The sequence below is a fragment of the Phodopus roborovskii genome, unplaced genomic scaffold (genome assembly GCF_943737965.1).
Source record: "Phodopus roborovskii unplaced genomic scaffold, PHOROB, whole genome shotgun sequence".
Lineage (NCBI taxonomy): Eukaryota > Metazoa > Chordata > Mammalia > Rodentia > Cricetidae > Phodopus > Phodopus roborovskii.
Window position 1 is genome coordinate 17,547,412 of NW_026126588.1, and position 25,364 is coordinate 17,572,775.

The following is a 25,364-nucleotide window of genomic DNA, read 5'->3' on the forward strand; positions in this document are numbered from 1 at the left end:
GTAAACATACAGCTGTTTAAACTCATTCACATCCCTGCCGCTGCCTCCTCCAAGTTTGCAGCCGTTTTTACCTTACTTTGTGCCCTTAGACACTTGTACTGTCCAGCTTTCAAAACAGCATCATCATATAGATGGACTTCAGATGTAGTAGCTTGTCAGGATCGGTCATTTGAAATGACAGATATTTGGTATTCAGAGTTTTGGTTTTTGTACTTTTTAGTTACTCTGTTGCTTCCAATGACTGGCAAATTCTTTCCTATTTTCCAGTTTCAAAATGGAACTCGGGCAGGAGAGCTAGATGGTTCATTGCAGAGGACCCAGGTTCAAGCCCAGCACTCACATGGTGGCACACAACTCTGCAAAGCCAGTTCTAGGGGATCCAGAGACACGGGCCTACATTCAGCTAAAATACCCAGACACATAATAATTAGGAGAACGGAGCTCCGAGAGTGGGGTCACAGACAGGACTCACTAGGTAGCCTAGGCTGACCTGGAACTCACTCTATAGACCAGAAGAGATCTGCCTGTCCCCTACAGCTGGGGCTGAGATGAAAGGCCGGCACTACCACACCCTTGAGTCAGTCACCTCTTTAGGGCGATGTCTAAGCACTCTGGTGAGGCACTGGACAGAGCTCCACCCCATACTTCCTGTCCCTGTGCACAGTACTGTGTGTGGGTCAGGAGGGGATGCTTGTCTATATTTTGTTAGCTACTCTAATGGAGACCCGGGAGCGGCCTTTTCCTCTCCCCTCCCCCTCCCATGGGGCAGGTCTTCCCAGGGGCCCCTGCCTGAGCCTGCTGAATGAACCCCTGCAAGTTTCCCTCTGTTGCTCTGCCCCTCAAGGTCCTGAAGCTGGGATTTGTAGCATTTAGTTTCCGCTATGATACGATCTAGCCTTTCCACCCACTGTGGTCTCAGCCTCCTCCAGCTCCCGCTTGACAAGCAGGGGACAGAGAAGCTTAAAGGCCCCGCTGTATCCACCCTGCCAGGCCGGTTCCTTTATCTTCTGTTAGTTGTGCCTCAAGCTTCAGCCTCCCTGACGTGGGAGGCTGAACCTTCCAGGGTTGTCTCTCCGCTCCTCCCAGCGACTGCTTTTCCGTCAGCCACAACAGAGCTGACAGCCTCCTGGGGGGGGGGGGTCGCTGGGGTTCAAGCTCTGGAAGGCACCAAGCTTCCCATTTTGGCACCCCTTGAAAGACAGGGCTTCTCTGCAGCCTTTTGAGCACCACAGCCTCTCCTCACCCAGAAGAGCCGCTCCCTAGGAAGACCCCAGACTCTCACAATCTTTAAAAACTAGTATCTCCTGGAGCATGCAGCCCGGAAGCCATGCTTCACACTCATCATGACTATTCATCTTCCCATGCACCCAGAGCTTCAGGAACACTTCAAGGAAGGGTCCATAAATCACTCACACGTCATTATGTACTTAGTTTTTTGTTTTTTTTTTTTTTTTTTTTTGTCTGTCTGAGACAGGGTTTCTCTGTATTGCTTTGGAGTCTGTCCTGAAACTAACTCTGTAGACCAGGCTGGCCTCAAACTCACAGAGATCCGCCAGCCTCTGCCTCCCAAGTGCCGGGATTAAAGGTGTGCGCCACCACCACCCTGCTGTACTTGGTAATTTTTAAAGGGGCAGAATTTTCACTCTGCCCTTAGCTGATGAATCTGAGTAGGTTGCTGCAAGCGCCTCTGTAGGTTCTGCTGCTAGCTGCCCTAAAAGGGAAAGGCAGAAAGAGGTTTTAAAGGGCTACTGTAGAGATGAGCCCTGGGAAGCAGAACTATGGGACAGCAGAGGGACTGTCCTAAAATGTGTGTCACATGCAGCTGAGACACAGCAAAGAATGTATTTAGCAGGGCCATCCCCTGGAGGTTCCAAGGGCTGGGGACACAAATCAGCAACTCCAGGAGTCAGGATTGAGCGCAGTCAAGTCTGTGAGAAGCAATCAGTGACCATCCAAAAAGTTCCATTGTGAAGAAGGAGAATGAGGGCTTAAAGAGACTGCCCGGTGGTTAAGGGCACTTAGAGAGGACCAGAGTTCAATTCTCTGCAGACAATTCAGGCAACTCAACTTCCTGTAAGTACAGCTCCAGGGTATTTCACACCCTCTTCTGTCTCTGTGGGAATGAGTGCTTGCACAGATACACACAAAAATCTACAAAGAATGAGAAGCAAATAATGCAAAGAATACAAAGGTCAAGGAGACGGCCAGAATTTGTGACACGGTTCTGAATGGATTGAGAGTGAGTGAACCTTCCCAGGGTAGAAAGGAATCAGGGAGGGTGACATTTGAGAGCCTAAGGGAAATCTGTGTACTTCCCAAGTTTAAGAAGCTGACACAGGCCAGGCAGTGGTGGTGCTTGCCTTTAATCTTAGCACTTGGGAGACAGAGGAAGGCAGATCTCCATGAGTTCGAGGCCAGCCTGGTCTACAGAGCAAGGTCCAGGAGAGCTAGGGCTACATAGAGAAACAAAAAAAGAAGCTGGTAAAGAACCAGGCGACAGAAACTGTGACGGCAAGCCTGGTGGTAGGCGTAAGTCTGCAGGCAGATGCTTTTGCCTTGGCTGGGGACTCTTTCCACAGAGACTGGCTTAGCATCTCAGCACAGAAGGGTCAGCTCAGTAACACCTGTGCTGAGAGATTGCAATCCATATAGATTTTTGTGTACGGTATGGAAACTGTCTCCGTCCTAACGAAAACGGTTGGAGGTGACTCACTTCAGAGTAGTTGCTGCTGAGCGGAGTGTGAGCCAGTCACCAGCACTATTTACTTTTAGTTGGAACGTGTCCCATCACTGCTTCCTTGGTCACAGAAAGATGACCTTCTGGTCAGGGTTCTCAGCACACCAGGCCGATAAGTCAGGGGGGCTTTGTGTCCAATGGGAGAAAAGCAATGCCCGGTGCTAGCGTTCGATGAAACGGATTCTTTTAATTACTGAAGGCAGTACAAACTGACAAAACTTATAAAAATTTAGAAATATGTTTTTAGGCCATGAAAATGTATGTATCTCTTGGCCCAATGAACCCAAGAATGGAATTTTATACAAAGAAGACCAAGAACAGAGGGGAAAAAAGCTCTAAGGACACAAATATGCTGTAGTCATAGCAACAAGTTGAACCCACCCACATGCCCAGAGAAGTGACTCCTGGGTCGTCGTCCTATGCTCCCACTGCACACACGGTGGCTTCAGGACAGCCCATCCACACCCACGCTGGAGGGAGGCAGCTGCAGCCTGGTGGGTACAGATCTTCACCGTGGGGTAAAACAAAGGCCGTTTCCTCGCACAGGATGTCATGCTTCCACACACATAAAAATACATGTTATGAGATGCATAAAACAGATGGCCCAAAAACTGAGAACATGCAGGGTGAGGCTCTGATGTGTTTCCTTCTATCCTTGTAGGCACACCGTGTGGTGTGAGTACACTGTTCCCCGGGTGCTGGGTGCTCCATTCACACTGGGGTGAACACACTGCTCCAGGTATTAGGTGGGTGCTCTGTTCACACTGTGGTGTGAGTGCACTGCTCCAGGGACTGGGTATTCTAGTCACACTGTGGTGTGACTACACTGCTCCAGGGGCCGGGTGCTGTTCACACTGAGGTGTGACTACACGGCTCTAGGGGCTGGGTGCTGTTCACACTGTGGTGTGACTACACTGCTATCGGGGCTGGGTGCTGTTCACACTGTGGTGTGACTACACTACTCTAGGGGCTGGGTGCTCAGTTCACACTGTGGTGTGACTGCACTGCTATCGGGGCTGGGTGCTGTTCACACTGTGGTGTGACTACACTGCTCCCAGAGCTGGGTGCTCAGTTCACACCGGTGTGAGTGCACTGCTCCAGGGACTGGGTGCTCAGTTCACACTGTGGTGTGACTACACTACTCTAGGGGCTGGGTGCTGTTCACACTGTGGTGTGACTACACTGCTCCAGGGGCCGGGTGCATCTGTACTGAAGTCAAGGACAGAGCAATGATGCATCTGTTCCTTTATTTATTTTCCCACATGCTATGTGTGCATCAGAGGGTAAACATACAGTGCTGGAGTCCAGCTCAAGACAAGGCAAAACTTCTTAGGAGGCAACCGAAATACTTCTTAAGTGTTGTGTATCTGTTGACACTGGGACATTTCCTCATCTGAAACAGTTAACAGTGTGAGGTGTAAGTGGTTATACCCAACACAAAGGACTGGTTATTTAAAATAGTGGTTTTTCTTTTTGTTACAGCCTTTGTAAGGGCCCGTGGGTTTCAAGTCTAATTAAGTTTGCTGTCCATGTTCTGCAGAGCTTTGGGACCGGGTCCTTTAGAGTGCTCTAGGAGTCTGATGGCCTTGTCGGAGTTGTCAATGTTCCTCAGCAGCGTCTCCAGCCGTCTCTTGATTTTCTTCTGATCTTCAAGAGCGCATCCGATCACTATGGACTGAAATTTCTGGTCCACTGGCCCAGACGGCACCTCAGACGAACACGCGCTGTAGAGGGACATTAGGTGGCTCTTGGCAGTCCCCACGTCATCCAGGAACTTACTGACCACCTCGTCTATAATCTTCGTGGCATGCTTCAAGGATTCCTCCTGCTGGGGATTTCGGATTGTTTCCACTGAGACCTCAACGGTGAGGGTCCGGCCCATCAGGCGGTTTGCAGTCAGGTTTAATTCCTCTCTTTCTCCTAAACATGAAACATCAGTCAGTAGGAGACAGAAAGTTGCCAAGGCGCGCACTTATGGCTGCCTTTATTTTGTGTAAACACTTCAGTGAGTTTTTAAAGGTAAAAGCCAAAACTACCCCCAGCATGTGGGATTAACTGAAGGCGTGTTGGATGACAGAGCTAGGTTACAGAGTACCTTTCTCTGGAAGTCATCCAAGTCTGTGCGTGCACGCCTTGGGCAGAGGCACCTACAGCTGGGGTGGAAACCAGATAAATTCACAGGGCAAGCGGAATTTAGCTAGAAGGATGGATGGCCGGGGCAGAGTGGAGGCGATGGTGCACACGGTGTGTGTGTGTGTGTGTGTGTGAGAGAGAGAGAGAGAGAGAGAGAGAGAGAGAGAGAAAGTACACTGCACACTTTCGGCCAGGTAGTAGAATGACAATGGAGGGCCACCGGGCTCCCGAGCCAGCCCTGGCCTTCTCCTCCCTCTGCAGACACACTCAAGCTGGCCCTGGGGGCGAGTCTTGGCCAGTGGCAGGAAGCTGTGGTGGCCACAGGCTCTGGGAACATCTCAAGGGTTACTCACTACCTCCTTTCTTTTCCAGTTCTGGAACTCTGTCAATCCACTGATCCTTTGCCACGATGATGGCGAAGGACTAGGCAGGACCCATGCTGGATGGGCAGCACTTTGGGTCGGGAGTTCAATGCTTATCTCCCCAGCGCCCCAGCCCACTGCACTCAGTGACCCATTCCTCCCGGGGCTGCCACACTCCTCAGATGAGCACAGTGGCACATGCTACATTAGTCCCATCACCCCTCAGGCCATCTCACCAAGCCTCCAATTCCCACCTCACTCCTCTGCTTTTACTTCCCTGCAGCCCAGGACCATGCCTGTCCTTCTGGAGCTTGCAGGGGGGGGGGGGCAGTCACACCCAAGGCAGGCAGGTGCTGCCACCCAGCCCTTCAGGGGCCAGCTCTGCTCGGGGGAAGCAGTTCTCACCCACCGTCACTAATCTGCCTCATGTCCTGGCTGTTTTGGATACTGTGGATCATCTCCAGGAGGATTTCCTTCTCTTGTTCAACAGCAGTAGCTGCATCTCTCAAAGCTTCAACCCTGTGTGAATTGGCAAAACAAAACAGTCGTTACAGCGACAGGGTCCCCTCAGCTGCCATCTAAGTCAGCTCAAGTTTAAAGGACAGTGAGAAAGCGTGGCAAAAACCATTTTGGGCCAGCCTGGTCTACAGAGAAAGTTCCAGGACAGGCAGGGCTATCTGTCTCAGGGAAAAGAGAGAAGGGGGTGGGGAGCATTACCTAAATATTTTCTTTTTTTCCCCTAAAGGGTGTTTTTGTCTTGTTTTCTGAGACAGGGTTCCAAAGGCAGGCCTAGAACTTGCAGCAATCCTCCAGACTCGGGTGGGGCGGTAAGCATGAGCCACTCCCTCTGGCTCCTCTGCTGCTTGCTGAGTTCGTTTCCTTGCCCAGGGCAACCTTCCAGGCCACGTACATCTATGTGGACTTGTTCTTTAAAGTTTGTGTTTGCATACTTGCAATTTAAACTTGTACGCATTTCTTTTTCAGCTTCCTCTTCAAAACCACCTGGCTCCTGGGTGTCCTCTGAGCTGCACGCTGTGCCCCGTGCACATCTGTCCGGTTCTCTTCGCTCTGACCACTCGGAGATGGCCACTCGAGTTCACTCAGGTGACTTGGAGTCTACATGCTCAAGACATTAACTCCTTATTGGCTGCAGTCATGGAAATCGTTTTCCTGTGAACTTTGTTCAGGGCGGCCCTCACTGAGCAGACACCTCCCCACGCCCCAAGATAAACGTATACTAACTGTTACCCAGGGTGCCTTGTGCTGTTTCAGCCACAAGCACCTGTGATCACCTGCATGTTTGTTGCCGGTCTATGTACCTGAGTATTTTAACTGCACGCATGTAAGTGCATTAAATATGTGCATGGTACCGGCAGAGGACAGGAGGGCTTCCAGTCCCCTGGAGCTACTGGAGTTACAGATGGTTATGATGGGTGCTGGGAACCAACCTGGATCCTCTACCCTAGCATCCAGGGCTCCTAACCACTGGGCCATCTCTCCAGCCGCTCATTTTATTTCTTTGAAACAGGTTTCACGATGTAACTCAGCTGGGCTTTCTTGATCCAGACTCCTGAGTGGTAGGAGATCACTCTGATGTGATTAATTTCCTGTGGCTTTGCCTTGTGGCTTATGCGTTTGAAGTTTTATGCGTTCCCATCACAGCCTGGTCATAATATTTTCCCACATTCTATTTATACTTTTACCTCCCTGGTATTTGTTTCTTTAGCCCACTAGGATATGCTCTGGCTTTAGGCAATAACCCAACAGCCATTTTCCTTCAAATTCTTTGCTCTAAATCCCGTGTTACCTACAGGAAATGTACTTTTGAGATCTCTCCCCATTGGTATGGTGGCTGCCCTCACCCACACTACTTTACAGCACCAGGGGCTTTGTACCACGCAATGACTGGTAGAACAGGCTCCTCCAAACTCTTCTATAATGTGGGTATTTATATACCTTTATTCCTCTATAGAAGCGGTTCAAGTTTGAGCTCTTTAAAAAAGGAGGAATTTGGAATCCTTTTGACAGTATAGTTTAATTTATACCTCAGTTTATATATTCTTTTTAAAAACTATTTAATTTTATGTGCATTGGTATGAGGGTGTCAGATTCCCTGGAACTTGAGTTACAGACAATTGTCAGCTGTCATGTGGGTGTTGGGAATAGAACCTGGGTCCTCTGGAAGAGCAGCCAGTGCTCTTCACTGCTGAGCCGTCTCTCTAACCCCTTATATATTCTTTATTAGTGTTGAAATATTTTCCACAGTAGGCTTATGGATTTCTGAGTGTCCCAGAAACCTTGTGGGTATTGCTGCAGGTCATGCTGTTTTTATAAGCTCAGCTTAGAAACGGAAACCTTGATTACATTTTAATGGTCCGCTGGGTGTTGGTGGCGCACGCCTTTAATCCCAGCACTCGGGAGGCAGAGGCAGGTGGATCTCTGTGAGTTTGAGGCCAGCCTGGTCTACAGAGTGAGTTCCAGGACAGACTCCAAAGCAATACAGAGAAACCCTGTCCAGAGGAAAAAAAATTAATGGTTGACCTGCCACTTCTATCATTTCTTCTGAGTTAATGATCATACTGTCTGGAGAGAGAGAGAGAGAGAGAGAGAGAGAGAGAGAGAGAGAGAGAAAGAATTTCTGTCTCTTTTTCATCTAGTTGTTTTTTCTCTATAGGACTGACTAATGTCTTTTGGTACCACATTAGACAGTGGAGTGATGGGGGTTTTGCTTTTTCCCAAATTTAAAGGGAAAGCCTCTTTAAGATTCTGGTGTAAAACCCTAATCATACATACCACAAAACACTTCATCCACTACACGCAAGCACACACACACACACACACACACACACACACACACACACACACACTTAATGAACAGGCAAACAAACTCTCGTATTCAAAACTAGGTTCTGAATCATGAAAAGCAAGAGAAAAACATCTCACACATTTAAATTTTCTATTTCCAGGTCACTTTCTTATAGGTAACAGTGACTACAGTTCCAGCTTTTGTAGAGACACAGTGATTGATGACCCCAGAGGCCACAGTCTCACCAACCTTTTATTAGCACACATCAACCCGTGACCTTCCATTCTCCTACCATCCGCATGTCACCCACCTGTCAAACCCCAAAATAGCACTGGCTATAAAGAGCCAAGTAAAGCAGCCAAGCATCGTATGTACAAATTTAGCCGAAAACAAACAAGACGAAGTATCGGTAGGGCAACTGGCTTCTTCCAGTACCCTGTATTACAGTAGTGTCCTCCAGCAGAGAGGCCCAGCTGGCAAGATGTGAAGCGTTTATAATTAGAAACTCTAATTATGAGTCCAGTGTTTAGAGAAATGGTGCGCGCACTCGGAACGGCCGGATTACATTTTAGCACTTGTGCTTGTGTTAAATACTACTGAGAGGTGGATGCTGTTCTAAAAGGGGTTCATTTACAGTAACCATGCACAGCCATTAGTCTGCCGGGTTAACGAAACAGATTAAAAAGAAACATCCAAAGGGAAAAACACCTCTTCTCTGTGTGTAAAGAAGCTACTTGAGCCAGGGATGTAGCTTTGAGGTTCAGAATGTGCCTAGATTTGTAAAGCCTTGAGTCTAATCTCAGAGAGGGAGAGAGAGAGAGACTTATTGAATGATACTGACTGGTGGCGTGGGGGGAGCACTTTTTTCCCCTGAAAGTTCCTTATGCATAGTAGAAATTGCCAGAGTGACATACATGTCTACATATATTTATACATTTATCATGGGCCTTTCACTTGCCGTCCTTTCTTCCTATACGTAGGGTATCTTTCTAAAAGTTCTGCTTCCCTTGGGCAGAGCTTGTTCACAGCTTCCCCCTTCCTTCCCTTAAGGGAAGGCCTTAGTCTGATGCTGTGATGGATCAGTATGAGCAGGAGCGACTCGGGGAGGAAAGGGTTAATTTCTCTGACTCTGCCCCATCATGGGTGGGTGCACACTTGGAGGGGGATTACTGGCTGGCTCCCTCATGGCTGGCTCCATCTTTCTTATAGAACCCAGAACCCCCAGCCCAGGCATGGCACCACCCACAATAGGAAGGCTTTTTCTACAACAATCACTAATTTAAAAAAAAGGAAACAAAGCAAAACACCCCGAAGCAGTGGTTTTCAACCCCTTTTGGGGGTGTGTGTGTGTGTGTCAAACAATCCTTTCACAGGAGTGACCTAAAACCATCAAAAAACACATCACGATTCACAACAGCAGCAAAGTCACAGTTACAAAGTAGCAACGACAACCATTTTCTAGTTGGGGTCACCACAACTGGAGGAACTGTAACTGTCACTGGGCATTAGGAAGGTTGAGAACCACTGCCCAAAAAAGGCTTTCTTACGGAGGCATTTTCCAGTTGAGAGTCCCTCTTCCCAAATGACTCTAGTTTGTGTCAAGTTGACTTTAAAAGGAGATAGGACAGCACTGTTCATCTGTGCTTGGAATACACTGGAGCTTCTGACCCTCTGACAAACAAAAACAACACCCGCTTTATCTGTGCTGGGGATGGAACCTGGCGTTTTGTGTGCACCAGGCCAGCATTCCTCACTACTCAGCTTGTTTAAATTATGTTTGCACTGTTTTACGGCTGTACTTAAACTCAATTCACAGACGTTTGTCTACGTAGCTTTTCCATTAGTCTGAGATTAGTGTCTGAACCTCTGCCTGCCTCCCTTCCTATTAGTTTCTTAAGTAGCTAGGATCGATAGAAACATCCCGTCTTGATAAACTTAACAGTGCAAGATTCTCCCCTCGTCATCAGGGGGCGTTCCTGTGGGGACTGGGATCCAGGGAACAGCTACATGTCCAAATTGGGAAAGGGAGCATCTCACATCCCGCTGACTGGGACTGGCACCTCTGGAAAGCTGCACCCTGAGCAGGCTCCGGCAAAGACACTGTAGGGAGAATTTCCACACGCACGAAACTGCGGCATCCAATTGGTCCCCAGCCCCCCCAGGCATCTCATGAGCCTGAAGTAAGGGTAAACTGGACAGCAGCTCACAAAACTGACCGCTCGGGGAGCCACCACCCATGCTGTGTGAGGAACTACTGCTAACTTCACCAAAATGTCCTCACCCAGGACACTGATGATAAGGAGATGTGGCTGTGACCGAACAAAGCAAACCAGACTGACAGCATGGGCTGAAAACTCGGGCATGGTGTCAGCATGCGGGAGATTCGTGGTAGTTATTCTAGACTCGCTGTCATGGACACAAGCTCATTTGTTAACAAAAATGTGTGCTTCCACGAGCAGGGAAATGGCAAGTGTTCACATCCACGGGTTTCTGTGAAAGGAATTTTCTCCAAAACAAGTCCTTAAACTCATAGACGAGGCTCCGTGTGAGGCCACGGCATCTCCTGCAATTTCTGATACTGTCAGGAAAGCAAGGGTCTCCACATCACCAAAATGTGGCAATTCATTCACAGTCAGAACCACTCGCCTGAGGCAAGGCACTTAGAGCCTCAGTTTCTTCTTTTCACCCCAGACAGGTCTCACGTATCCCATGCTGGCCCAGAACTCACTGTGTAGCCCAGGATGACCCGAAATCTTGTCTCTAGGACTGGAACTTACAGGCATGCACCACCATGCTGACTTTCTGAAGCCAGGTATCAAAACGCAGGGTCCTGAACATGCTAGACAAGCTTCCTACCAACTAAGCTCCTTACGGCCCAATGCTCTCATAGTTGAGAGAGATAATGACAGCTGTCTCCTCCCCGGGGTTTTAGAAGTTTCAAATTACAAGGTGTATGAAAAGCGTTCTTTCAAATTACAGACTACTACTCCAATTAAATATGGTGTCACTTGCTTTGTGAGTCGTGGGACACTGGGACATCCTAACACGAACCTTAAGAAGTAAGAGACCAAAGCAGGGGGTGGTGCATTTCCCTGACCAGGGCGACAACCATCATTTCCTGCCTGGGTGGAATGGAGAGGAACTACTCACCAGGGGATCATTTTGGAAAAATGTACAAACAGCCAATCTCCCAGCCAATCCCCGAAACCCAGCCCTTGGACAGCTTGTTATCAACCCACAACTTCTAGAAGCTACTCAATACTTGGCATGTACTGGGTACTCAATATTGACTCAATTAAATGCTAAATTGATTTTCTTCTCTTTTAGTAAAAGCGCATTTCTATGCCAACTGGACATTTTGAAAAACGATATATTCAATACTAGGACACATGGTGTCTGATCTGAGCAGCCCAGCCCGTCTTCCGGGGCTGCAACTTGAGGCGTGATGTTTGCATCTGAGCCTCAATTTCTCATCTGTAGAATACAGATAATGGTAACTCCCACAGAGGCACGAGGCCGAGCATGCAGATAGATGCTAACATGTATTATTTATAAACTAAGATTAACATTAAAAAGTAATAATTAAGCTATCTAGCCACAACAAGGGCAGAATCCCATAGAAAGGACAGGGTTACCTCTTTAGAGGAGCTTCAGTAGAAAAAAAAATTTTTTTTAATGTCAGATAGTATAGTTAGTACTATGGACTAATAGAAACAAATGGCAAACCGCTAACAGCTTGTAAAACAGGGCTGAACATTTTAAAGCATTTTAGACGTCTCACAGGTCAGTTCAGCCTCCAGGCCATAAAGCTTTTGATGTGGTGTCAGTTTCATGACGGAAAAGTAACTTCCACAGTCAATAGAATGCACACAACTGAATGGAAAATGCATACCAGCTACAAACCAGGGCTCTACAGTACCGGATTCATGGCTTTACTAATATTTCTACACCAAGGAAGCTTCATCTTTTCTATATCTTCCATATTTAAAAGTCTAAGTTTTTGTTTGTTTGTTTTTTGAGGCAGGGTTTCTCAGTAGCTATGGAGCCATTATTGGAACTCACTCTGTACACCGGGCTGGCCTCGAACCCACAGAGATCCGCCTGCCTCTGCCTCTCGGGGGCTGGAACTGAAGGTGTGCACCACCCGGCTAAAAGTCTAATTTTTACTAGTGCAGTGAGTGTCTGCCAGGTGGCATTGTCAGGGTGGCTTCTAAAAAGGAGCCCCACGCCTTGAGCCATTCATTAATCAAACTCTCCCCTCAGCCCAATACTTAAGTAACAGAATCTAATAACATAATGTGCAATAACCAGAATTCCTTTTACTTTAACCAAACATTAGACTGCAACACCACTCAAAGCCAAGGTTTTCAGGAACCCCCCTCCCCCACCCCTCAGCACCAGGGAGGCATTAATTCAGGTTTCAGGACAGTGACTCAGCGTAAAAAGGAATAACAACTTCACGAACCCGTTCAAGAAAATAAAATCTGAACAGTGGAGAACACACTGTCCAAGTTCGGCGCCTACTTCGTAGAGGGAAGCATTCCCTCTCCTCAGAAGGGCTTGAAAGCTGAGGCCCATTTGTCTCACTCCGGATTGGGGACATATGGGTCAGGCTTCTCTTGTGGCTACTCAGGAAATTGTGAAAAAATTCTCACTTTCTGGTTCTTTTCTCCTAACAGTAATAATAACAAACACCCCGCTTGAAACAAAGCGGCTTGTGGTAGTTTTCTACGCAAACACCCGTCCGCACCGCGTGTTTGTTTGGTGGACGAACGGAAGGAGGTAAAGGCACACAAGGCTCTTAAGATTTTGGCACATATTCTTTAGCTCATGCAGAACCTGGAGAAAACTAGGGAACAAAATGTTCGCAGTTCCAGGAGACCCAGGGTGCCTTGATAAGATTTTCATGGAACAACGCCCGCACACAATCAAGACTTGCACAACTTTGGAGACAATAACGTTGCCACCAGATAGGTAGGTAAGGTCTGAAACGGCTATAGGCAACAAAGTATTTACAGCAGTTGCTAGTATTCAATATTTAGAAATTTTACTACAAGGCTGATCCCGGGATAGAATCTTAGGCAGGCGGGAGTGTGACCCTGCCTTTTCAGGCCTGTGGCTGGCACTTCCAAGGTGTTACCAGTATCTTCTAAATGCACAACAGACACAGACAGGCTGCGGAGGGCACTGCACGTGGTTAAGAAAATGAAGGACCGCATCCAACTTTGGCACCCACTGCGGCCCCCCGTGGGCCTAATTCTTGCTGGCCGCGGGAGGGGCGGGCAGCCTGGAATCTTCCTTACTCTTGTGTTGCTAGGGAGTGGTTTGGGGCAAAGAAACTTAGTACAGTGGGAGGGTGGGACGGGGGAGAGCCCGCACCAAGCTCTCCCTCCGAGGAGCATTACTGGCAACGTGAAAGTTAAGGGCAGCGGGGACCACGCAGAAGGTTCTGGAAGTTGGGCAGGCCGCGCTCGCTCGCTCGCTCGCTCCCCCCACCCCCGGGAGTGCAGCCCGCCCGCGCCCCCGGGCCGCGCGCGCGCGCTCACCTGAGCTCCAGCTGGTCCAGGCTCTCCAGCAGGCGGCTGGAGCGGTCTGCCATGGACGAGGAGCGACAGAAGCGACCCTCGTGGGCCTTGGCGCTGATCTTCGCCTGGGCCATGAGCTCCGGGGGTCCGCGGCGTCCGCGGGCGGCAGTGGCGCGGGCCGCACGTCGCCGTCACCGCGGGCGCCGCTGACGCGGACGGCACCGCCCCCGAGGCCGCGCGGCCAAACAAGGGCAGGCGCGGGCGCAGCCGCCCGCACGCCGGTGGGGGACCCTGTCCCGGTGCGCGTCGCCCGCCGGCTCGCGGGCGGCTTCTGCAGTTTGTGCCAGCACCCACAGTTCACGGCAAATGCGAGATCGTGTAGCCCGTGACGTGGGAGAGAAGGACAATCGAGTGCGTGCGCCTTAGGGGAAGTCTCTACTTGCCCGACCTGCCCGGTTACCAGGCAGGCTCCTAAGAGGACAGGAGGAGCCTGGGCACCTCTGTGCTCCAAATAAGGAGACGCCAAGTGCATCTATACTGTCTCGCCTTTCTAGTGAAAGGTTGTTACTTCCACACCCGACTTATTGAAATTCTCGGTGAATAATATTCAATAGGCTCCCGTGTCAGAAGCCGCAATGGTCAGCAAGAGATGCAGTAGGGCTGAAATCCAAAGCCTTGCCTGGTTAAAGTTGTGTTTTCCTCTCTCAGGGCACAGAAAAAAATGGGAACTCAAAGCCATTCGCTTACACAGCTGGCTTCTAGCCCTCCCTCCGCCCCCAACTCATCTTAAGTCTAAGGAAGAGTGGGCTGTCTGGCTTCATTAAACATTGTGATTTCATGACACAAATGTGAAATCTGAACGTTTTGTGAATGTTTTGAAAAATCTAAGCTTGCATAGGTCTAATGCCAGTTCATGTGGACACTGAGAAAGGATGTGTCTCTTGGGCCAGAGTGAGTTCAAGGCTAGGCTGGGTGGCTTTGGCAAGAGCCCCAAGTCTTAAAAAGGAAAATGGGTTGCAGACATGGCTCAGTGGTATAGAATCTGCCTTTGTCCGAGGTTAGCAACTGAGCAAGGGAGGTGCAATGGATTCGATGTCTCTCATGCTCTCTGGCATCTGGTCCTCAGTTGGTGGCTGTTTGGGGACGATTATGTGTGGCCTTGCTGGAGGTAGTATGTCACCGTGGGCAGGTTGCAGAAGACTAGCTATTCCCAGTGTCTCTGTGCCTCCTGGAACTTGCTCTGTAGGTCAGGCTGGCCCTGAATTCACAGAGATCCACCTGCCTCTGGCTCCTGAATGCTGGGATCAAAGGTGTGCACCATCGTCCAGTTTAAATGATTTATGAGTTGCCTTGGTCATGGTGTTTTATCACATCAAAAGGAACTAATATAGCAGACATCTACAAAGTATCCATTTTATTTTAATGTTGCTTCACAAGTCGGGCACACAAAGGTGTTTCCAGACGTGTGCCAAGTGTGTACTCCTATCTAAAGGTGTGTAGAAAGTATGCTCCTGCAAGGCCAGGCTCCCACTTGTATAGACTCTCTGGAAGAAGCCCCCAGTGCTTTCCGAGTCTGTGGAGAGCTTTGTTTTGATAACTGCTCCCGTGTTCTTCCTTTCTGCCCAGTACAGGTTGCCAACCTTTGCCGTTTACATCCTGGCTGTGCTTATTTTGGTTTCACAACCAGCAGGGCGTTTTGTTACAGATTTGGTAATTTTCAGGTTTCTAGAGTAGAATTACTCTGGACTTTCAATCTCATGTCTTAGACCCAACCCATTAGTGAGTCCCGACGCTACCTTCAGAATGTATCTTGCGTCTTCCAATCCCACTATCGATGGTCAGTCTTCCCTGGGTGACTACAGAGTTTCATCTGCTCTCTCAGCGTCGATCTTGTCTCTCTTGTGAATTAATACAGTATTTAAGCACGATAGATTGTGCCAGACTCTCAGAAATCCCGTTGCTCACCACAGAGTAAACAGGAGACGCACCATCTCTCGCAAGTGCGTGTCATTTTTGCAAACATCCTAAACCAAACCACAAGCCAGGGGCTACCTTGTATATTTTTTTTTTTGCATGGGTCATTCTTTCGCCTTCTTTCAATCTTTGCTTAAGTTCACTTTGCTTAAGTGAAATTTTCCTGACCACTGTTAAAAATATCAAGCCTGAGCTAAGCAGAGTGGGTGCGAATCTGTAGTCCCAGTGAACAGATAGATACCGGCGGAGGCAGGACCTGGATTGGAGGCTAACCTAGGCTACACAGCAAGATGCTGGCTCAAAACAAGAATTGTAGGGCTGGAGAGAGCTAAGTGGAGAAAGTGTTTGCCTAGCATGTATGCTGTCTCAGGTTTGATATCCCCGGTCCTGCAACCAAGCCTGAATCCTGAACCATTCTCCTCCTCCCCATTTACCGAACCGTCCCCAGTAGGTACAATTTTATCTATCTGATTGTTAGCCAAGGCTATCCATGTAGCCCACTCTCCATGTCTGAGCAGTCGAGGGACCGGAGCTCTTAGGATCAGTGTTGCATCTCATGTACTGCAAGCAGCTGCTGTTACTTGGTGGATCCACAGTACTTTGTGAACAAATGAATTAATGATGAAATGAAAGAGAAAATTGTTATCAATTTTAGAAATATACTTGTGATAATGATCTACAACTTTGTTATTAATGATTCCTGACTAAATTCAAATGATAACAGTTTTATAGTGTTTTAAAATATTCAGCGAGTGATGATGTCAACACAGTAAAGAACACCATTTGGGGGTGGTCAGTGTACGGGTGCGAGCAGAGTGGACATCTCACTACACTGTTTCCTCCTCCTAAGAGCCTCGGTGAGATCTCTTGTCAAACCAAGAGGTTCATGTGAGCAAATCACCTTAGGCACCTACACAAACACTGAGCCACACACCTAACACAAAAGCTCCCTAAGAGACCAGTACCAGTATACACCAGGCTTGGATGTGGAATTTCTAGCAAAAGAACGCAAATGTTTCTTCTTGTTCCAGATCTGCTTAGCTACTTTTAAGGTTGTCTTTCTTGCTGTTTAGCAAGCTCCTGCAAACGTGTTTAAGATCAACACGAGGACTGCCTTTTAGACTCTTTAACATGAAATGTCAAAGCAGCCTGGGCTGCACGATGACACCTTCTTAAAAACAAAAAGAAAAATAAAGCATAGTCTGGTTGATTACGCAATACAAATAACAAATTCTCAAGCTATAATATCGACCTAAAAACAATCTCTAAGCAGGGCTAAGGCATAAGGCACGGTGGCAAACCCGTGATGGGGATTATTACTTTCAGGTGTGTGACTTTTGTCTATGCTGCATTTGTTTAACTCTGTGAAGCTGTGTTACTTTGCCTGCCTAAAACACCTGATGGTCTAACAAAGAGCTGGGCGGCCAATAGTGAGGTGGGAGTGAGGACGGGGTAGAAGAGAGTGATAGCTGGAGGCTATTCTAGCACTAGCTCCTCCAGGACAGCTCTGCAGAATCTGGTAAGACTTTGTGACAAAAATAAAGAGTGTAGGCAGAGGACAAGCGATGCTTTGAAAACAGCCCCTGGGATTGAAGGTACGCCAGGAAAGGACCAAGATTATATGCAGCTCAAAAAGTGACATTAAAAAAAAAAAAAAAAAAGATTTCTAGTATGGATAGAATGCACCAACAATTCTATTTCATATTAGACTATTCAGTATTCAAGCCATATCTTTAAAAAAAAAAATGAAACAAAACAAAGCAAAAACCCTTCTTATTTAGAAATTAGCGTTTTAGTCTTTTGAGGCATGATCTCACCATAGGGTGGTCCTACTGCCCTAGACTTCTTGAGTCTTGGAATCACTGGTGTGACCAGCTAGAGAAATTTGTTTGTTTTGTTTTCTTCAAGACAGGGTCTCACTATATAGCTCTGGTGGCCCTGGAAATCACTGTGTAGACCAGGTTAGCCTCCAAAGTGCTGGGATTAAAGGCGTGCACCACTATGGCCCAGAAAGAGAAATATTTTTTAATACTGACAAAGTAAGACTTGAAAACTTTGTATGAGATTTCTGCCTAAAAACATGAAACATACATGCATATCAAGACAATATGAGATTCTTATTCTTCCACTGATAAAAGGGTTTACTCACAACGGAGCTTCAACACTTAAAAACTAAATATGTCATACCAGATGTAACTCAATGAATAACTAAAATAAAGTCAACATGAAACTGAATTTTTTTTAAGAGTGAAGAATTATTCCTCAGCAGACAAGACCTTCAATATTATTTCTTGAAAAGTATATATATATATATATATATATATATATATATATATATATATATATCATCAGAAAACTTCTTCCTTTCTATTTTTTTCTTTTTATTTTTTTTCCCCCCGAGATAGGATTTCTCTATGCTCTCTGTGTAGACCAGGCTGGCCTTGAACTGAGGGATCTGCTGCCTGCCTCTACACCCCAAGTGCTGGGATTAAAGGTGTGCATCACCACTGCCCAGCCAGAAAACTTTTCAAAATAGATTTGCATGGATATATAAAAGGACTAATATTAAAATAAGTATAATTCTAAGTATATACTTTGATATTTGAAGTTATACAAAAGGCTGAAAGGGATAGCAAAGTTTCATTTTAATTGTTTTAGAGATATTTTTATTGTAGCAATGTGCAGCTCTAATGAGAGCAAGATACAGCTGCATGACAGCACACAGAACCTTGCTGGCTTTAATCTGTTTCCATAATCAATTCCTATTACCCATTTCTAATAGTCATAAGCAATCAAAGTATATTATATATTATGGTCACACAACACAGCAAATTCCTGGAATAAACTGAGTTATCGCACCTTTTATTCATATTCATTTTCATTCCTAAAAAAATAAACTAGAGACATTTGTACAGTACAAATAAAGATATAATGCTACAGGGAAAACATACAAGTCAAGAGCTTTACACATTTTTCCCCCTTTAGAAAATGATTTTAACCTAAATGCACGAATTCTAAATTAGCTGGAGAAACACTGACACCATTATTAGAATATAATTTATGTTTTCCATACCTTTCATTCAGTTTTACCCAGTAGCACAAAATACAAAGCAAATACAAGATTCCAAACATAGGAAAGAACAAAACATGTTTTTAGATACATTTATCCTAGTAGATTTCTGGTCTCCTTTAGAAAACAAAGTCCAGAATTCATTTTCCTGAGTCTCTTCAAGGCCACTTGATGTTGTGTGGTAATAATAACTTTAATTACATTTCCTCAAGGCTTCTTCTAATAGCTTCTTCTAATTCCACATCTGCAATAAAAAACAGAATTTTAAAACAGAGTGGGCAACTAATCACGGTGCTGCTTGTGAGTTTTATTAACACATACCTTTCCAAGAAGCAGGGTCCGAGTGGATGAACACACAATGCAATGGAGTTCCTCGATAAAAATCAGTATTTTGAAATAAGAGAATCTGGACACGACCCCAAGTCACCTATACACCTGCACTTAGTTTAGGTTCAGAGCCGGAGAAACTCAGCAGACTTTATTAGTACAGTGAACAATGTCATTTATCTCCCGAAGGATTCAGGATGACACATGTAAGAAATGGAACAGTAGGTTGGTTGGGATGGCTTAGGAGCATTTGACAATCCTGGGGAAACGTTAAAGAAACAGAATCCAAGCATGACAGCACCAGCCTTTAGCACCAGCACTTGAGAGACAAAGGCAGATGGAGCTCTGTGAGGCCAGCCACAAGGCTACAGGGGCACCACTCACGGGGGCGGGGGGGGGGGGTCAAAAGAGTCAGATCTCTGAGTTTAGGGCTAACCTGGTCTACATAGCAAGTCCTAGGCTAGCAAGGCTACAGTGAGATCCTGTCTCAAAACACAAAAGAAAGGAGGAGGTGAAACTAGGTAAAAAGGGGAGAAGGGAGGGAGGGAGGCAAGGTAATACTATTTAAATGGCTGTTACATTTGCTTCTGTCTGTCAGCTACACCTCAGTAAGGCTCAGGGAAAATTAGCTTAGCGCTAAGGCAGAAGGAAGCTCTCAGCGACATGACATCTGAGAAGTAGGCGGGGTAGGGGCGCACCTGTCACAAAGGTTTGCTAAGTGCATATAACATGCCAGGGACAAGAATATAGTCCCTGCCACATAAGCATGAGACCGTGAGTTTGGATCCCCGTGACACATATAAAATTCAGGCCTGAAGGTGTGAGCTTTGTAACCCCAGCACTGGAAAGGCTGAGACAGAATGACAGCGCAGCTAAAATGGTAAGCTCAGTTCAGATTCAGTGAGATACCCTGTCTCAAAAAAAACAAAAAACCAACCAAACAAACAAACATACCAACCAAACAAATGAAAAAACAAAACAAACACCATCACCACCAAAACAGAAGTGGAATGTTAACCTCTGGCTTCCCCATACATAAACACATGAGTACACACATGCAATACACACACAGAGAATACAACAGTGAACAGGATAAGCATCCCTGGCTCCCAGGTCGTTCTCGATGCTCCCACTGAGAATGAGACTGAAACCCACAAGGGTGGATTAAGAGTGAATGCATTATTTCTTATTAGCTTCTCACCACACCTTTCCCCATCTGGGCTTCCATGCACAGACACTAGTGGCACCTGTAGGAATTCTCCTGAGCCTCATTTTCCTGCAAGGGGAGCTCTGCAATTTAAAAATACTAAAAGCTAGTCTAGACCATGCATTAACTCCAGGGGTAGTGAGATACCCTAAGATGAATTCAAAGAAGTGAGGTTAACACAAGCAAAGCTATGATACTTTGCAAAACGCAGATTTTAAACGTCTATATAAACTTAAGTAATTAAGAATGTGGTGTTACTGATAACAGAGCCAAAGAACAGCAGAGTGCCTTACATAGACAACAATGCATGTATGGGCACCTGAATACAACAAAGACAACCTAGGAAAATATGCTCTTTTCAGTAAACGGAGGTAACTCAACTAATAGGCCATGTAGGAAAATAGAGATTTAGCCCTATCTTAAGGAATGTACAAAAACAATTTCCTCATATACTATATAGCTAATTGTAAAGGCAAAAACAAAAGAAAAAATGCAAGGAAATATAGATTAATGATATAAGGATAATTCCCAAGATTATGGAAAAGGTCGATAATACAACTGAATTACAACTACTTTTATTGCTGGGCACTGGTGGAGCATGCCTTTAGTCCCAATGCTTGTGAGGCAGAGGCAGGTAGATCTCTGAGTTCAAAGCAGCCTGGTCTACAGATCGAGTTCCAGGGCACCCAGGATTACACAGGGATACCGTCTCAAAAACAAACAAGCAAACAAAAACAAACAAGCAAACTACTTTCATCACTCAAAAGGCACATGGCACTCCACAGGATAAGACAATGGGGTGACTGGAACTCGGTTTGGGCATACAGCCCGAGCATGCAGCTCAGTCCTGACAAAAAACAAACAGGCTGGAGACATGGTTCAGTGGTCAGGAGCGTTTGCTGCTCCCTCAGGACCTGGCCTTGGTGCCCAACACCCACACGATGGCTCACATCCATCCACAACTGCAGTTCCAGGGGATCTGACCCTCTTGTGACTTCCGTGGGCAGGAGGCATGCACATGGTGCACACACATACATTCATAGAACGAAATAGATCTTAAAAACAAAACAAGATAGAACACATGGCATTGCTCAGTGTCACAAAAGGCCAATCAAAGTCACAGAGTGGGAGAAAATATCTGCCATACACAAAACTAGTGCCCAGAAAAAAAAAAAAAAAAATCTTTAACCCATAAGTACCTAATTGATCCAATAGAAAAAAGATGTTTGAAAGGGCATCAGGTACCTAGTTAGTTAGCAAACATTACTCATTCGGGGAAGGAGTAGCATGCCTAGGAAGTACACTACAAAACAATAACAAAATAACCACACACACTATTAGTGATCCAAAAATGTAAATTAACCTACAATGGCTGGCAAAATAAGAAAAATAAACACCAGTATACATTATTTAACTAAGATTAAAAGGATGAACGTCCTAGGTGTGCTAGTTCACAACAGATACCCCACTCATGAGACTGAGGCCGGATGGCCACAGGTTCAGAGTTGGCCTGGATTACATAATAATAATAATAATAATAATAATAATTACATAATAATAATAAATTCCAAGGTTGCCTAGACTAGTTTCATGATCAATAGTGAGGTTGTCTTATTGCATATAACACAACCACATTGGAAACCATTATAGTAATATGTCAACTTCAAGTTCAACCTCAGCAATTCCTGTCCAAGGCATATATTTCCAGAAATAAGAAGAGATATACAGCAAGAATCATGAATGGCATGAGAAAAACACAGCTGAATCACTTCCATCAAAATATACAAAGAAATTAAAGGTCTATTCAACAAGCAATCGTTTAATGCTCAACACCATGCTAAGTTCTGTTGGAGGAAAGAAATAAACAGGCAAAAATCTGAATTCCTCTCAATGGTGTTTATCTTCCAGTGGTCCCGGCAAAGCAACTTGACAATACTTTCTGTTTAAGCTCAACTGAAGTGTTTTGTTTGTTTGTTTGTTTTTCTCTGCCAAACCATCATTATGTGAATGCTAAACACAGGCTTAGACGCTAAAGATCATGTTGGGAAAACTTGTGGGGCAAGCCATTTGTTTCTAATTAGGTTGTGGATTTTCTGCCAACTTAGTTAGCCTGTGACTTGGCTAAAAGTTTAGACCACAGTTGAAGTTTATTAAAAAGGTAAAATAAAATCAATTCCGCCACCAAACTCAAATTCCCAAGCTCCTCCAGCACACAGCTATAGGGGACTCTTGGGAGACTGAGTAAATGCTCGGAAGTAAATCAGCTGTGTGTTCAGCCACATTTCCTTCCCTACTTCCCCAGCCTGTACATCCCTGCCTCAGGGCCCACAATACTATTAATTACAGTGATGTAAGTGAACACCGTTTCCCTTTCATTAACAGATACCACTATACTTTCATCAGTGCAATCTGAAGTACTTTTTAACATCTACTTACTACTCTTCCCTGGTTATTAAAAAATACAGTCATTATGGAAAAGTTAAAATTAAAAAGCTGGTTAGACAAGGACTGACAAACAGCTCTGTGGCCTATGAAAGGAAAGAACTTTTCACTGGAGGAGGAGGAAGTGTGCATCTATGGCGGTTTGAATGAAAATGACCCCCACAGTTCTACAGGGCGTGGCACTATTAGGAGGTGTGGCCTTGTTGAAGTGTGTCACTGGACGGTGGGCTTTGAGGCCTGAGATGCTCAAGCCAGGCCTGGTGTTTCACCCTCTTCCTGCAGTCTGCCAATCAGGACACAGGACTTTCAGCTACCTCGACAGTATCCACCATGCTTCCTGCCATGATGAGAATGGATGAAACCTCTGAACTGCAAGCCAGCCCCAATTAAATGCTTTCCTTTACAAGAACTGCTATTATCATGGCGTCTCTTCACAGTATTCAGAAACCCCAACTAAGACAGTTCTTAACACTTCATTTGCAAACTAGGCACTGGACTGGATGTGGCCACATGGCCACAATGTGTTAACAAGCTCTGGTCTAGCTTTACTTTCCAATCATCGTATGTAAGGAGAAAATCTTTTAACAGAAAAGACATAGGGAATTGCAAATGACGACGAGGATGATGACGACACACGCTCAGGTGTGGCAGGGATGAGCTCTTACCCTCTGTGGACCTGAGCCCCTCTGCTGGCGTGCCTTCCTCTGCTGGCGTGCCTTTAACTCCGGTGCTGCCATCACTGTCACTCTCTGCAGGGGACAGATGCAGACAGGGTTCTGAAAAACTGTGGCCTACGTCCCATATTCTCAAACAGTCCCTCTACGTTGTTACTGGATCAAACACAACAGAGACAAAAACAATCCCACTCTGTAGCCAAGGCTGGCTTCAAATTCACAGCAATTCTGCCCCAGGTGTGGACCACTTCGCTTGCCAAACGACAGTATTTTCAAAGACTTTTCTCATACCAAGTTTATTCATAAGTAACCCACTGCTAGCCCCGAAGGCACGGTTGTTAATGTTTACCTAGTAATATAAAAAACTGACTGTCTCCTATATTTTCAGATCATAGGTCCTCTTCTTTACAAAGATAATAAAAAAGCCCTAACTGACAATGGCACATGGCACAGGCTCATCGAATGCCATCCAGGCTTTCATAATGAGCCTCAAATTTCTATAAACTGCCATGACAAACCAGCTATTAGAAAAATCACTTCTGGTATGACCAGTGTCCTTGTTATTTATTTGGCTAATCACTTTTAGTAAAAATTTAAATGGACATATATCAATGTATTAATATACAATTATCTAAGAAGACCTGTACATGAATAACATGAATATATCACAGGGACTGAATTACAGTCAATATAAGTAAATGTAAGTAGTACCTGGTTCTGCAAAAATATAGAAAACCATTAAAAAAAGTTCACAATTATCTATGAATAAAAATTAAATTTCTATATTTTACTATATACTTTCATTGCAAAAATTTTGACTCTTAAGCAAAATGCTTCAAATATTTCAAGCAGTAGCTTTTCATTTCACTTAGATTCTTTTCTTTTTCTCTTTTCTTGGTTTTCCAAGACAGGGTTCTTTGTGTCCCCTTGGCTGTCCTGGAACTTGATCTGTTGTTGGTCAGGCTGGCCTCCATCTCAGAGATCTGCCTGCCTCTGCCTCCCGCGTGCTGGGATTAAGGGCATGCGCTCCAGCCATTTCATTTAGTTACTGATCCTCATGCCACTATTCAAATGGTTGTTTCTGATTATACAAGACTCTTCCTTCTGTCTAACAAATGTTTCATTCGACCTTGGTGATGTTGTTTCTGAGAAGGACAGAACTTCTCGCTGTGTTACCTACAGAACAAGCTGTTGCAGGGCTGGAGCTAGAGCTGACTGCTAAGAGTGTATGCCAGCATGCACAGGGTCAGCTTCAAGTCCCAGCAACACTGCAACAGAAGGCGAAAGCACTTCTGTTTAACCCTAAAAATGAGAGTTCTGCTTGCTGGTTACGACTTACTACGGAGACAAACTTTTATGTAATACTATCCATTCACTTTTGAAAGAAAGCTTTCGACAGATTCTCAAAAAACTCTAGTGGGTCCCCCATCCCAAAACTAGTCTTAAGAAAATTGCCAAGAAATCTATAGATAGCTATCAATTGCTAGCAGCTCCTCAGCCGGGGGTAGGACTTCACACTGGGGATTTGGACCGGTGTGAGTTTATTCAAGGCCCCTGTACGTGTCTCAACAGCTGTGAGTTCCCAGGTGCAGCTGGCTGCCCTGCTGTGTCTGGAAGACAGTTACCTTACAGGCACCTACCACCTCTGGTTCAGACACTCTTCCTGCCTGCTGCTCTGCATTGATCCTTGTCACTTTTATTACTTTACAAACACAGCGGCTAGGAATAGCTCCTTTTTTAATGGCAGGCCTAAAAAACATAGTCTGATTCTCTGAACATCTATAGTGCTTTCTATACTGTGTGAAGACACATTCATACAAGTCACCAATTCTGGCAACCTAAGAAAACAGTGGAGTAACCCGCCTGACATCACTCAGCTAGGAAACTACAAAGTCAGCCTCCAATCAAGGCCCACATGCCCTTCCTTATTTGGGGCACTATCTTCGCGCTTCACACGGTTCCTCCCAAAGCAGTAAGTTCAAATGAACCCTGAGTACAGCAGCATGGAGAAGGACTGTGGAGACACAGAGTGTGCACGAGGCACATGCTGTGGTCACCGGGAGACTGCTGGTTACCTCCAACCCAGGCCCCCCCACAGACCTTCCCA

General features: G+C 45.8%; 2 protein-coding genes across 2 annotated transcripts in view; both read right to left on the minus strand.

Moving 5' to 3' along the window:
- Positions 1-2,904: 2,904 nt before the first annotated feature.
- Bag2 (BAG cochaperone 2) lies at positions 2,905-13,895 on the minus strand. The gene is made up of 3 exons (XM_051204381.1): positions 13,585-13,895; positions 5,642-5,751; positions 2,905-4,657 (listed from the first exon to the last, which is right to left on the minus strand). The coding sequence occupies exons 1-3, from the start codon at positions 13,695-13,697 to the stop codon at positions 4,248-4,250; spliced, it is 633 nt and encodes a 210-aa protein (XP_051060338.1). The 5' UTR covers positions 13,698-13,895; the 3' UTR covers positions 2,905-4,247.
- Positions 13,896-18,158: 4,263 nt separating this feature from the next.
- Znf451 (zinc finger protein 451) overlaps positions 18,159-25,364 on the minus strand; it is a 56,961-nt gene continuing 49,755 nt past the window's right edge. Inside the window, exons 14-15 of the mRNA XM_051204365.1 lie at positions 23,249-23,332; positions 18,159-18,851 (exon numbers count right to left, since the gene is read on the minus strand). Of these exons, the coding sequence (XP_051060322.1) occupies positions 18,805-18,851; positions 23,249-23,332 (131 nt within the window). The 3' untranslated portion in view covers positions 18,159-18,804. The remainder of the gene's footprint in view (positions 18,852-23,248; positions 23,333-25,364) is intronic.